This window comes from Phaeoacremonium minimum, assembly GCF_000392275.1.
Source record: "Phaeoacremonium minimum UCRPA7 unplaced genomic scaffold PA7_03_scaffold_435, whole genome shotgun sequence".
NCBI lineage: Eukaryota > Fungi > Ascomycota > Sordariomycetes > Togniniales > Togniniaceae > Phaeoacremonium > Phaeoacremonium minimum.
In genome coordinates this window covers 432,307-445,086 of record NW_006921337.1, presented here as the reverse complement: position 1 = coordinate 445,086, position 12,780 = coordinate 432,307, and the positions used below count along the sequence as shown (strand labels likewise).

Below are 12,780 nucleotides of genomic sequence, written 5' to 3'. Positions count from 1 at the left end.
GGCCAACCCAGCCATATCGAGGACATCGTCTTTGTGGCCATGGTAGAGTTGAAACGGCCTGGCCCAGAGCAGAAGCATGGAGAGCAGTATGACTTCGTGAAAAATCGGATGGGAGGCCCGCATGATATCGTCGTGGGTTAGTCAGGATGGACCGAAACGGCAAGGATAGCCTGAGGGAGCAGGTAAAATTGAGATACCGAGGACAAGCAGCGCTGCTTCAGAACACAAACGAGCTACATGATAACAAGGAGGGGCAATTGATCGCCAACTGCGTATTTGCGGACGACTCCAGTGCTGAGAGCCTAAAAGGTGTCTGGCTCAAGGCATATTGTGAAGCATGGGACTGCGAGGGCATTATTTGATATAGCTTTCTTACCCAATTCAGACCTCATACTTTACGTGCGAAATAATATAGTGACCCCCTAGAATGAAGTTGATTTAGAAGGGCCCAAGACCTGGTAGCTTAAATGCTGTTTGTGGGGTTTAAGGGAACAGGACCCACTGCGGAAAGGCTTCTAGCGCTGTACTGGAAGGTCCAGGCAAATTCTCCCTAGGGAAGGTCCGCCGCCCAAAGTGTTTATATTGGCCAGCCTTCTAATTTTGAATGTTGATTGCGAGCAAGGTATGCTCCATGCTAAAACCCGGTCTTCTGGCGATGATTGGAAAATTTGAACTACTAAGATATGAATGCATGTGGTCAGTAATTTCTCAACCTGGAAATAATTCACAGAATCTTGATATAATAGCCCCTGTCTCGTCTCAAGAGCAAGACGTAGGACTTGAGTGGACGAAACATCGCATCTGATGCAGAACAATGTTTGGTCTAATAACATTTCTTCGATCCTCACACCGGAGTTGCTTCAAATACAATGTTTTTAGAGAAATTGGTGTGTATACTCTAACAAGTATACTTCATTACCCTCACGGGAATTATCTCGCACTTTCCTCAGTCATACAACCGAGCTCATAGCTTGCTCACTTGCTTTCCGCAATCAATATCGTGCAATTGATTCTAAGTTCCATTGAAATGCCTCGTGCTATTTTTTAAATTCGGCTCACTTCTGGTAGCCGACCCATCTCTCGAAATGCGATTGATTCGTTCATCGCGAATTTGACCTCTTCCTAGCTGTCGGCGATCTGGTGGTCTAGATCTTCTGATGGCAGTTGCTTTTCCACCGTGACGGTGTCTAGGCTCCCTGATATTGACGCCTCGATCTTTTTGATTGCCTGATTGAGGTCTTCTGCCTGTATTATCACTGACGCTGCTCTCCTTATCCGTCGTTTGAATGGAAATGCTAGAAGCTGGCTGACTGCTGCTGGTTACAGCACTACCATTACCAGATACATTGAAGATACCTGTGGTAGTATTTTGAGCGGGTGTCTTGAAGACCGAGTTCGTGGAGCCAAAGCTGAGAACATCAGTTTTGAAAGCGGGTCCATACTTGTGACCTTGATTGTAGTCCATGAGTCTCAGCTCATCGGCGGACCAGTCTTTATAGGGTTCCATACAAACGATGTTTTGGAATGCGTCCCTCCTATCCAAACGAACAGGATCTCTCGGAAAAGTTGGATGATACATGACCTGAGATGTGCCCGTAAGGTTGAGTTTCTTGGCGCTGCTGACAGGAGTCGAAGATGATGCGGGAACAGACAATGAGAATGGGTTGGAGGATGTGCTCAGAAGGCCAGGATTCTTGGTGCTACAGGTAAAATCGGAGGGCTGGAACGGTTTAGAGGATGAGACGAGGACTGAGGACGAAGAAGGATTGGAATGTGGGCCATTGCTGGAGGATTTGAACGAGTTAGATGGTGTACAGTAAGTTGATACAGTCGAGGTAGATGTCGAGGCCTTCGGGTTTGTGGTCGATCTAGGTAATGAGGGAGTAGGTTTTGGCTTTGCCTCACTGTGATTGAGTTGCGGCGGCCTGGGCGTATTGACTTCGGAGGAGTTTGTGCCACCACCGGATGGTTCTAAGCTGGTCCGTCTGTTAATGTTGTTGTAAGACATGTTGAACCAAACTGCAATGAGCTGTTAGGTAAGCCTCTGCACGAAGGTGAATGCGAATAAACCTTCAAGCATCTTTGCTTTGGCAAGACCGGTGAAGTCGTCGACGCTCATGCCCGCTTTAATAGCCTCTGTGGCAGTGGCAACCATGGCTTCCTCGACATTTTTCAAGTGAGACATCGTTGAGACTGAGAGCAGCTAGTTCTCAGTGAAGGTCTAAAGACATGCGACAAATTTGGGTAAGGTCACAAGTAATGAGCGTGGTTGATATTGATGATTTCGATGAAAAAAAAGGGGAGACAGCGAGGGAGAGAAAAAGAGGAAAAGGCGAGCAGAAAAAGGCGAGGCTTCTGAAAATGTAAACAAAATAAACGAGGCACTGATCGCTCAGCAGAGAGCGTAACTTGATCCCTGTTATCTTATGAAAATAAAGGACTGTGAGGCGAACACCTTCGATTTGCAGATTTATCAAATATTGCTCATGGAGACTGAGTACACAATTATCCTTGTGGATGAGGCCATGCATCATGCAATCCGTGCTCTCTGGTCTCAAACCATCTGCCCACTACCTGCGCGTAATAGTGTCTCTAGATGTAGCCCGGGCTTCTATGCACCATGAAATGTTGATCAAGGCATCGGTGCTTGCCTGCTTGGTGGCGGTGTTATCGTTTTGGTTGAATAACGATCAAGGAGAGGTGAGCTGCAAACAGTCTCCTCCGTCACCGAGACCGCAGATGGTGTAGCTCGATTGGTTCTCTTCATGGACGCAAGCTGCCTCTCAAAGTTGGCGACCTTCTCCTCCTGCTCACGAATCTCTCTTCTCGCCATGGCAACATAAGCTACAGTCGCTTCGTCAGTGGTCCGTGTATGTGAGCATCATGTTGACAGGACTTACTTTCGAGAAGCTTGGCCTTTGCTAGAGTAGCGAAGTCGTCCACATCCATCCCGAATCTGGCGACAGATTCGGCGGCTGCTTCGACAGCTGCCTCGGCAGAGAGAAGCATGGCGGCATCGATCGTTCCCTTCTTTTGAGACATCGTTGGGGCTCAACAATCGTGTCTCTGAGGAGATAAAGGGACTCTGACGATCGAAGGCGCCACGTAGATGATGTATACCCCAGCTTTCAGAGACTTGGGTGATGGACTCAGAGCAAGCTCGATCGTGACGGGTGGTACGGTGGTCGCGACTGGTTGACAAGGGAGCTTGCACAAGTTGGGTTGCGAGAAGAAATATATCAAAGTCAACCATTCCCCAGGCTTAGCTTTGTCTGATGTCAAATACAACAAGATCTCGGGCAGTCGGACGGGACACGGACCTGGTTCTCAGTTTGCCGTAAGTTCTACATCAAAACAATTTTCAAAGAGTACACGATCCTTAGTCGGAGATCAGGAGACAAAGACGTTTGAGGGCCAAGCCTAGTGGTTATCTAGATAACACGCTGAAACAGAACATATTCAATTCTAGCTGATATGAAAGCATTATCCTTGAACCAGAACTCCTTCCAAGTATCTATGAGGTATCCATGCCATATCGTTTCTCATTTGTCCAAAATATCCAATAATGCCTCCAGGGTTGCTTCTCATGCAGCAGCACTTACAGTGGCCGAGATCGTGCCAGCCGTAGCTTCGACACTCAACTGGGGTTCAATCTCGCCCTCCATTTCTCTCTCTCCTTCGACGCCCTCCGGCTGGGAGGACTTGCCGCTGTCGTCTGACTCGGATCCCATGCCCACGATGTCGATCCAGCTCCACGCTTCGACCACACCGCTGTTGCTACGGTCAAAGATTGCCTTATCGTCCTGGATGCCGTCATCCAGGCCCTTATCGCCACTGGCGTCTTGGACACCTAGCTTCCCTTCGTCACAGCCGTCGACGAGGTCTCCGACCCATGTCCTCGCGACAGGCACGCCGTTGACTCGCAACAGCTGCAGTATAGCTCTCATATTCAGCCGCAATGCGCGCTCCGGCTCCTCCGAACCAAATACCTTCTTCGTCAGCCACGGGAAGAGCACGCCGAAGTCCGACTGGTTAAGGTGGGCGCTATTCTGGCAATAGAAGAAGTTTGGCTCGGGTAGCTTGACTCTGCTCTCCGGCCGCTCGTACGCTCCAGGGGTGACGACCGGGGCGGACGGTTCGGGAGATAGAACTCTTGCGGTGACGTGTAAATGCTCGGTCCATTTGTAGAACGTATCGGATTCGACAGCGAGGAGCGCGGAACCACCAGGTGCGGACGGGACATCAGCATAGACCGGAAGTGGCAGGTGGTAAAGTGCAGCCGTGGATTCGGCGAGCAACGGGAAACACCACATGTCCAGTAGGACGGTCAAGTTTCTTGGGGTGATCTGCGCGTGAAGCCTGGAGTCGAGAGCTGGGGTAAAGAGCGGCTCCTTGATAGCTGATAACTCGGATGTGCCAGCGTAGTAAGTCGACTTGAGGAATTGGACTATGCTAGCAGCGCCAAACGAATGTCCGCCGAACATGATGGATCCTGGGTCTTGGACATGGAGTTTAGAAATAAACTGGGCCACACTTGCAGCCGGAGTGCTGGTATTCAGATTCGTCCTTGCAATGCCTGTATCAATATCAAGCAATGCTTCATGTACCAGTCCCAATTCCCATAGCCGTATCTTCAATTGTTGGTTCCGTAAATCCCAAACCTCCGGTGTCTGTGTGTGAGGAATACGGTGATATGGCACTATCCGGCGCCTGCTCCTATAGAAAAATCTGTCTTGTGCGTCCGGGTTGCGGATGAAGGAAACAGCGGAGCTACCATCACGGTGTTCAGGGCATAGAACCACCACGCCTTGAGAAGCCAGCGATCCGGCGATGTGGGAATATGCGTTGCGATTGCCGCCTAGTCCATGCGAAAAGATCATCGTAGGCCATCTCTTGTTCGGCAAGTCCTCGGGTTCCAGCATCGTGGCATTCTTGTGTACAGGGATGGTAGTATAATGTAGGTGTCTCGGGAGAAATCTAGAGTGCAGTCAATTAGCTATTGCCTTTCAGATGCAAGGCGCATATACTCACGATACAACCTCCGCCAGCATGGGACCGATGCCCAGAAACTTTGTGTATGCCGAGACATGGTTCCTCTGAGGAGCTGGCAGCCAGGTGATACGCTTGCCTTGGGAGTCTGGCTGCGCTGGGTAGAAGATGCGAAATTGGACCGTGTGGATGTCGGAAGCGTTCTCGGGCGCCGGACTGGGTGCGTGTAGCTCTGCTACAGGGATTTCGATATCGACGGTACCGACTTTGTATGGCCCAGAGTATTCGGGGAGCGTCGGAACGGGATTGAGTTTGTTGAGATAGTATGCCATCTTCTCGGAATAGGCCATGCCCTCCGGAGAGGGCGACCTTTGCGGCGGTGTCATGATAGTGCAGTCAACGGTAGCGATAATGTTATCGGGAGGGTCAATTGAGGGAGAATTGCAAGGACTAGACAAATTGGTGAGATGAAGAAGAACTGGATGAGTCGGCTGAGTGCGGAGCGGATGTTGTCGGCGCAAATCGTTATCTATGCAGCCAAGCTGGGTTGCCTTGACCGCTGTATGTCGCGATACCGGTAGATTACTGCAAGAACGGCGAGGCTACAGTTCAACTGCCACAGCAATGCCTCCAGATTTGAGCTGCGCAAGCTAATTGAAAGATAAAGATAAAGACAGCTGGAAAGGCTCGTGAGGAGGACGATAGAACAAATTACGAGTGCAAAAGAAGAGAAAAAGAATGGATGCTGGAAGCGTCGGATGTCAAATCATACGCGGGCGGGATGAATTGTCTGAGATGGTGGGCTCGGGATTTCTTGGTGTTGGCGTCGTATGCTTGGCTCGCGCCAGGAGATACGCAGCAGCCGCTTTACTTTGCCTAGGCAGGTCACCAACTCTCTGCCTTGAGCCGGCAGAAAAATAAATCAAGATTAATCCAATGAGATTTCAGGGCCTCATTGTCTCGTGTCCTCCTGCTCAAGCTGGCAAACGTCATACAACTTCGGGCTCTTTGAAGGGGCCGATCACACTGCAGCTTGCAACGCTCTCCATTTTCGACACCGAGGGCCTGCCTCGGTCCCCATTTTAAACCGCAGCTACGGTCTACCAGGTCCCCGTTCGCTATTCAGTTGCACACTACACTACCGGTACACTATTATGTACTGTGCTGTACTGTACATTACACTATCCCTGTTGAAATGTCAAACTACACCTCCGCCGGGGTAATAAACGTTATTTTAGCAAGTTGAATACTGCGTATACCAGAAAACCAGGGTTGGGAATTCCTGATCGAGGCTTCGAAGTCTGTTTATTTCTATAGCCCCGCTGGTCTTGACAAAAGTAGCAACTCCTTTGTCTGGAAAGTCGCGATTCCCACCCAGGCAAATATGACCCCGGCAGAGGTGTAAAATCAAACTTAGATGAAAAGATTCCATTTCCACCTTATCGCCGTCGGTTGTAGGATGGTCACGGGGCCGTCCTGAATAATTCAATACATGTTTGAAAGAGGGTAGTAATTTACGAATCGTGAGATCTCGACTGAGGGCTTATCTTGTTACTCTTCCTACATGTAGGTATCACCTCTCCACGCGAGCCCTACACGTGTAGTATCGTGTCCGCGATAAGGCTTGCATCATCATACATTAGCGCCGGTGATGCGCCACAGGGTCTTGGGCTGCCACCAAATAGTCTGGAACGTCATCTCACAAATTTCTAGGTCAGCCGAGGCTTATCACCACCGCCTGTACCGTACCTTTTTCTCTTTGCTAATCATTAGGCTAGTTCAGGAACAGGGACGCTTGTCGCGTGACAACTTCGCCTCGTTTTCCTTTGCCTGCATAGCTCACAGATCTACTTAACATTTCACCCACCCAACGGGTGCCAGGAGGAAGCGGATGCAGTGCTCCCTTCTGCGACGAATCCAAATACGCAGATAAAAATAAGCCTCCATTTACCCCAAGAAACTAGCTCGCAAGTCTTCGGGAAGGCCGCAAGCTTTGTCGCGTGGCCAGTATCCACTTCATTGAACCGCCTTCGTATCTGTCAGGGGTCCCCATTGAGACTACAAGGCAATGCTTGCAAGCTTTTGTGAATTTAGATCGACCAAGTGGTCCCCTGAGCAGTCTATAACACGCCTTTAACCTGCACACGAAGTCCTCCTATAGGTTGTAAAGTCAAGGATGGATTCGCAAACTTTAGCTCCTTGTCTATCGGCTCGATGACGAAATCCCGAATCACCTCAATGAGCATGGCTTTGAAGGCCAACATCGCGAACGACTTCCCAATGCACATTCGCGGCCCGCCATTGAAAGCTACTAGTGAGTACGGGCTGGCTGCATCCGAGCTCAAGCTATCCCACCTCTCTGGTTTGAACTCATCTGCGTCCTCTCCCCACACCACAGGGTTATGCTGAATCATCGCTGGCACGACCGTGACTGTCGTGCCTTGCGGGATCTTGACCCCAGCAATGACCACGTCTTCAGCAGCTTCACGAGGCGCAGCGACGGAGGGTGGCATCAGCCGCAAGCCTTCGCGGGCGACATTGTTGAGGTAATGCATGTTTTCGACCACTCCATGATCGAGCTGAGGGTGTCCCTGCAATGTAGTCGTCACTTCCTCTCGCAGCCGGTTCTGAGCATCAGGGTTCATTGCAAGGAGATAAGTCGTCAAGGTCAACGCGCCAGCTGTCGTTTCATGGCCCGCAGAGACAAATTGCAGTAGCTACTCCGTGGTCAGGGGTGTGCTGAGACATGCAGACAGAATGACTTACCAGCTCAACAATCTCCTGCTCAGTCCATGGTACTTTCTCAGACAAGCTCGTCTCGACCATAAAAGTGAGCACATCTCGACCGTTTGTCTCGCTGCTTGTGTCGTCTCCTTTCCTACTCGTCACTTCGTTCCACCTCTTCCGCGTTAGTTCGCGGAGCATTCCTTGAATCTCTGCATTGGCGCGGATGAAATCCGTGTTTGCTTTCAAGGGAAGCCAGCGAAGAGGAAAAAAGGGGTTGAGGAACGTGATAAGTTTTCCCAGAAGTGGTGGGGCTAGGACGCCGTGGTAGCAGTCCACGAAGTTCATCGAGGAAGATGACGACTTTAGATTGCCGAGCTCGACACCTAATATTGTCACGCCAATGATGTCCATCATCGCTTTGGTATATATTGACTCGACTACAAAGACCATCAGCCTTGTGTTCTTGTACTAATAAAAAAGAGTGAGCGTACTGTTCACAATCCCCTGGGCCTCGTTCAATACCGCGCTTTCCAGGTATTTCGATACATCTTTTGCCTTTTCTTGAAAGATCGGAAGCAATTTCCTGATGTTCGGCATTGAGAAAGGGCCTGCAAGCTGCCTTCTCATCCTTTTGTGCTCCTCACCTTCGCACAACAGCAGCCCCTTACCCACAATCTCACCGAGAAGCTTTCGGAAGAATGCTGGTTTGACGAATGAGTAGCATTTGGTCTGCAGCACCTGTTTGTGTGCTTCTAGGCTGTTAACCAAGAGCACTTCCGAGTTGCCATAGCTTCGATGCCGGATGAAAGGCGCCTCAGGCCATTTACGCATCCATTCAAGATACAGATCCAAAGGCCCAGAAGCGGTCATCAATTTTATCTCCTGACCAACTAGAAAATGGTTATTCTAAACGACGTCAGACGGTCTGGCCAAAAGAGGGGAGGATCTTTATTCACACTGGGGCCCGGAATCTTTCGCAACTCTGAGACGCGATAGGGCCGAAGAGTAGGTCTGCTAAGTTTTATTGCCACGATTGACAGGATGAACACACTCAAGCTCATAAGAGGAGTGCCAACCCCAGATAGCTCACTTCCGCCACGAGATACAACAAATACGCACAGGGCAACGCCGCCCGAGATGATGGAGTCCATATTGCTCGGGGTATTCGTCAAGGTGAAAAGAAGACTCCATCTTTCAGGGACGCCACAGAAATTATACGTTGACCGCCGCGGACCTCCATGGTAAATTCCTAGGGCAGTCGTAGCTCATTATCGACCAAGAGACCCTGTGGAGAGATCCATATGTGGCGTCAGCATGCCAAGTTGATTTAAGCTTGTCAGCGTGGTAATGCCCCATTAAAATTTGTGTCATTGGTGCCAGAGTCCCTGCTCACGTAACACATGATCACAACCCGCTTGGCGAAATAAGAATTTCGTATGACTTGACTCTGTCGAGGCGGCCTGAAGAGTTGCGGAGAGTCGGATTACTCATTAGAGTCACTAGTATCGGCGTTGTTGCTGGATAAGTAAGCACTTGAACGAAGGTAAGACAACGGTCGTGCCGTCCGATTAGCCTTCTGCTTACGAGACCCACCGGATCACCAAGGACCTTCCGGTAGGGGATGCTGTCGATTGGCGAATTGACGTGGATGATTTTCTGTATTCGGCAGTTTTGTGGTGTAATGTGTCGGCGGCAGACAAATTACATCCGACCTAGCTAAACTAACCTCTTTTCAGACATGTGATCATCCCCTATTGGCATTGTTTATTAGCTTTGTAAACTTATTTAAATGAAGAGATATTGAAGGTGACACCTTTATCTTGGACTAGAACTTTACACCTATTATATTTGACTATCTTCTTAAGAAGGCGCCGCTTCGGCACCCGCAACTTAGAGCCTTACCAGTATTGTTTCGTCTCTTCTTGTCGTCAACGCACTGCTCCATACTATGTAGCCATGAGAAGCCTACTCATTTCAACCATCAAGGGCGTTGACCAGGAGTTCTTTCGGAAGGCTCTGTAACGTGCGAATAGCTGGCATTGGTATGGTTGAGATCACCGGATCTGGGAGATGGAGCTCCGACCTTCGCGTTCACAGTTTGAGCCACTAAAACAATGTTCCAGTACAATACAACGTGGAATCATGTCCAGATCTCGCATGCTAACCGGACTAAACTGTCCTAAGATCTTCATAAGATGATTGGAAATTAGTAGACATCATGGCATCCTAGCTTGCTGACCTCTGCGTCAAGGTGGTTTGGGTTTGACTTAAAGTAGAGGACTAATCAGTTTCGCAGTATAAGACTCGGTAGTGAGAGTAATCGACAGACTTGAAATACATCAACTTCTGATCAGGTATACAATCACCAGCGTCTTTGACAATCGTCATCGATATTATTGACATTGAGTCTGCTTTCTATGGCAACATTTCTATTGTAGGTGTGCTCATTCCTAGATATTGCCATACCATAGTTCCTTTTTTATATAGCCACAACCTCCAGATTCAATATAGTGAATCGACCGGGGCTATGCGCGTTAGCATATTCGATATCTGCCAACGAGTCAAGATAGATGCCAGTGTTCGTCGACCTGATGAAGGTGTTATAGGTGGAGTTTTGCGCCTCGCCGCAAGAGAGAGCGGTGCCGGCAATTGAGCAAATCAGGTTGGCATAGTTCTGATTCGAGTATGTGCTAGCGCCCAAGGCGTTCATCATTATGACGAGATAGTCGCTGCCAGGTGATTTGCTGCATCCCATGAAGCTGACAGCCTCGTGCGTCGAATCAATCATATACAGCGTCGTGCCTTCTAGTTTCACAGTGATCGCATTGGCCTTGCTTGTTGTGAGTTGCAAGGTAGCCCGATAGTTAGTAGCAGAAGTATCAGAATACACCAAGGGCGCAAAGTATTGGCCCTGGTAAGTGCCATCGGCCACGCGGAGGTAGAAGTGTGTTGGAGCGGCAGTGGCAGTGGTCACGGCAGTCATATCAGCAGTAGCATCGCTGCATAAGTGTAATTAGCACAGTAATTCTATCGAGTACGGCGCAGCTTTTGCTTGTCTGGGATGCAGACTTACGTAGTGGTCAAAGTTGTCGTTCCCGTGCTGGTCTCGGTCAATACCAGAGTCTCATCAAAGTGATCTGAGTCAAATCTGATCAAATAAATAAAGTTATATAGTAAAAAAAACCTTAATTCAGATATTTCTTTTCTAACTTATAGTATTTGCTAAGTATTTCATTCACCTATAACAGAGGTGATGTCAAGTTACTTGTGCAAGGTGAAGAACAAGCGAGGGTAACCATTTAATTGACCCCCAAGCTAGGTACACGTAGGTATGAAGAACAGTAGTACTGCTTGCACTATATACGTGGAACATAGGGGTGGCCTATATGATACCGCTGCCACCCTAGAGGATGGCCACTCTGGTAGAAAGTACGCAACTCGCTTATGAACCACGTTACACTCATATAGAATTGGACTTTTTCTTTTAGCGGAGGTTTATACACTAATCTTTTGATACAGTTCCACAGACAAGTAGCTCACGCCTTTACTCTAGCCCCGGCATGGCTCCTTGAAGGGCATCCATCAACGCAACCGTCTTGCCCACAACGCTCTTGATCTCAGCCGACGACGCCTTACGCGCAGCCGCGGCCTGGAAGCCATCCTTCCAAAAGCACCATCTGGCCAGATCGAGACTCGCAGGCCCCGAGTACCTCGGCCCGGGAGTCCAATGCCGCTCGTCCTCGTCAGACACGATCCCTGGGCAGGCGATGCGCTGGACGAGGTCCTGACCCTTGAACAATATGTACTGGGCGGCGCCCAGTATGTAGGCGTCGCGTACGGCGTCCGACGGGTAGTGCTTTTCGTCCTCCTCAAAGGCGTCGCGCATGGCCCAGATGGCCCAGGTCGGTTTGACCCGGACAGACCAGACGAGGAACTCAACCTTGGCAACGAATGAATGGAAGTTGACCCACGCGGCTGGGTTCTCTACGTCCGGAGTTTGTAGGTTATCACGAAGACATTCTCCCAGACGTCGGAGAGGGATGTTCTAGACGGGGGATGGCAAAGTTAGTCGATTTGTCACTCACTCACGCGAACTAGGGCATGGCGAGATAGCTGCTCACACTAGTCACCGCCTTGGGTGATTGGGCTACCTGCTGGAGCAGCCGGACAAGCTTCATCTGAGATGGATGAGAATAAGGGATTTGTTCGGCGAGTTCGATGCATAGCTCGCTAAGGGACAATATGGACAACTCCTTGGGATCCTCTTCTGGCAGCATATTCAGGATCGAGGCGGAAGCTGCACTCAGTGCCGTCTCCGAATCGGGTTGAAGGTAGTCGCGCAAGACAAGAAAGGCTCGCTGATCAACAGCTTGCTGCTCGGAATCTTCGGATAACTCCGCCACGGTGAGCTTGAGGGAAGCCATGGCTGCGTTCTAGGGCTGACACGAATTGATTCGATTCAAGAGTTAGGGATATGAAGGACGGCAGTCAATCCAAGCTTCTTATAAACGAGAAAACAGTGACCGTTCGGCCAACGACCATGCAATAACGTCAGCGCGGGGTCGGGCTTTGTACGAAGGTCGATAGTAGATATGCTAGAGGAAGATATATCAGTTATTCTATCCTCTCTCTTCTCTCTTCTATATCCTAGAGCGGGTATCAGTTGTCTGTATTAATTTGTAATAGTTCGCTTATTTTCAGTTAGCTAAGTCCTCTTTCCAGCTAAAATAAATATACAGACTGATATACCAAATAATTAGATATTATCCGATAAGTACTTTCCCAGCTCAAAATATCTAGACGTTAACTAGTTTATCAGCACCTTCTGACAGAGAGAAAATCCCAATGCCTCCAAGCGTTAGACATATGTCCAAGCGGACTGGCAAGCGAAGCGAAGCAGAGTGCCAGGAGCAGTGCAGTTGACATTTCGATGACATTCGACACTAGGTCGCCCTCGACCCAAATGCCTACCTGACCGGCTCAATCAATTTATTTAATGAAAAGCAATTGGTTGATCACCTAGGTAGTATTAGTGTTATGATAGCCTCAAGCAGTTTTAGGAAG

At 49.3% G+C, this 12,780-nt stretch overlaps 2 protein-coding genes across 2 annotated transcripts; both read right to left on the bottom strand.

The window, feature by feature from the left end:
- Positions 1 to 3,584: 3,584 nt before the first annotated feature.
- Positions 3,585 to 4,484, bottom strand: UCRPA7_5872 (putative platelet-activating factor acetylhydrolase protein; the record flags this gene model as incomplete). The annotated part of the gene is made up of 1 exon (XM_007918416.1): positions 3,585 to 4,484. One exon carries the CDS (start codon positions 4,482 to 4,484, stop codon positions 3,585 to 3,587), a length of 900 nt encoding a protein of 299 aa, XP_007916607.1.
- A 5,711-nt stretch (positions 4,485 to 10,195) lies between these two features.
- On the bottom strand, positions 10,196 to 11,894 carry UCRPA7_5871 (hypothetical protein; the record flags this gene model as incomplete). The annotated part of the gene is made up of 4 exons (XM_007918415.1): positions 10,196 to 10,715; positions 10,790 to 10,864; positions 11,265 to 11,761; positions 11,838 to 11,894. The coding sequence occupies 4 exons, from the start codon at positions 11,892 to 11,894 to the stop codon at positions 10,196 to 10,198; spliced, it is 1,149 nt and encodes a 382-aa protein (XP_007916606.1).
- Between the last annotated feature and the right edge of the window lie 886 nt (positions 11,895 to 12,780).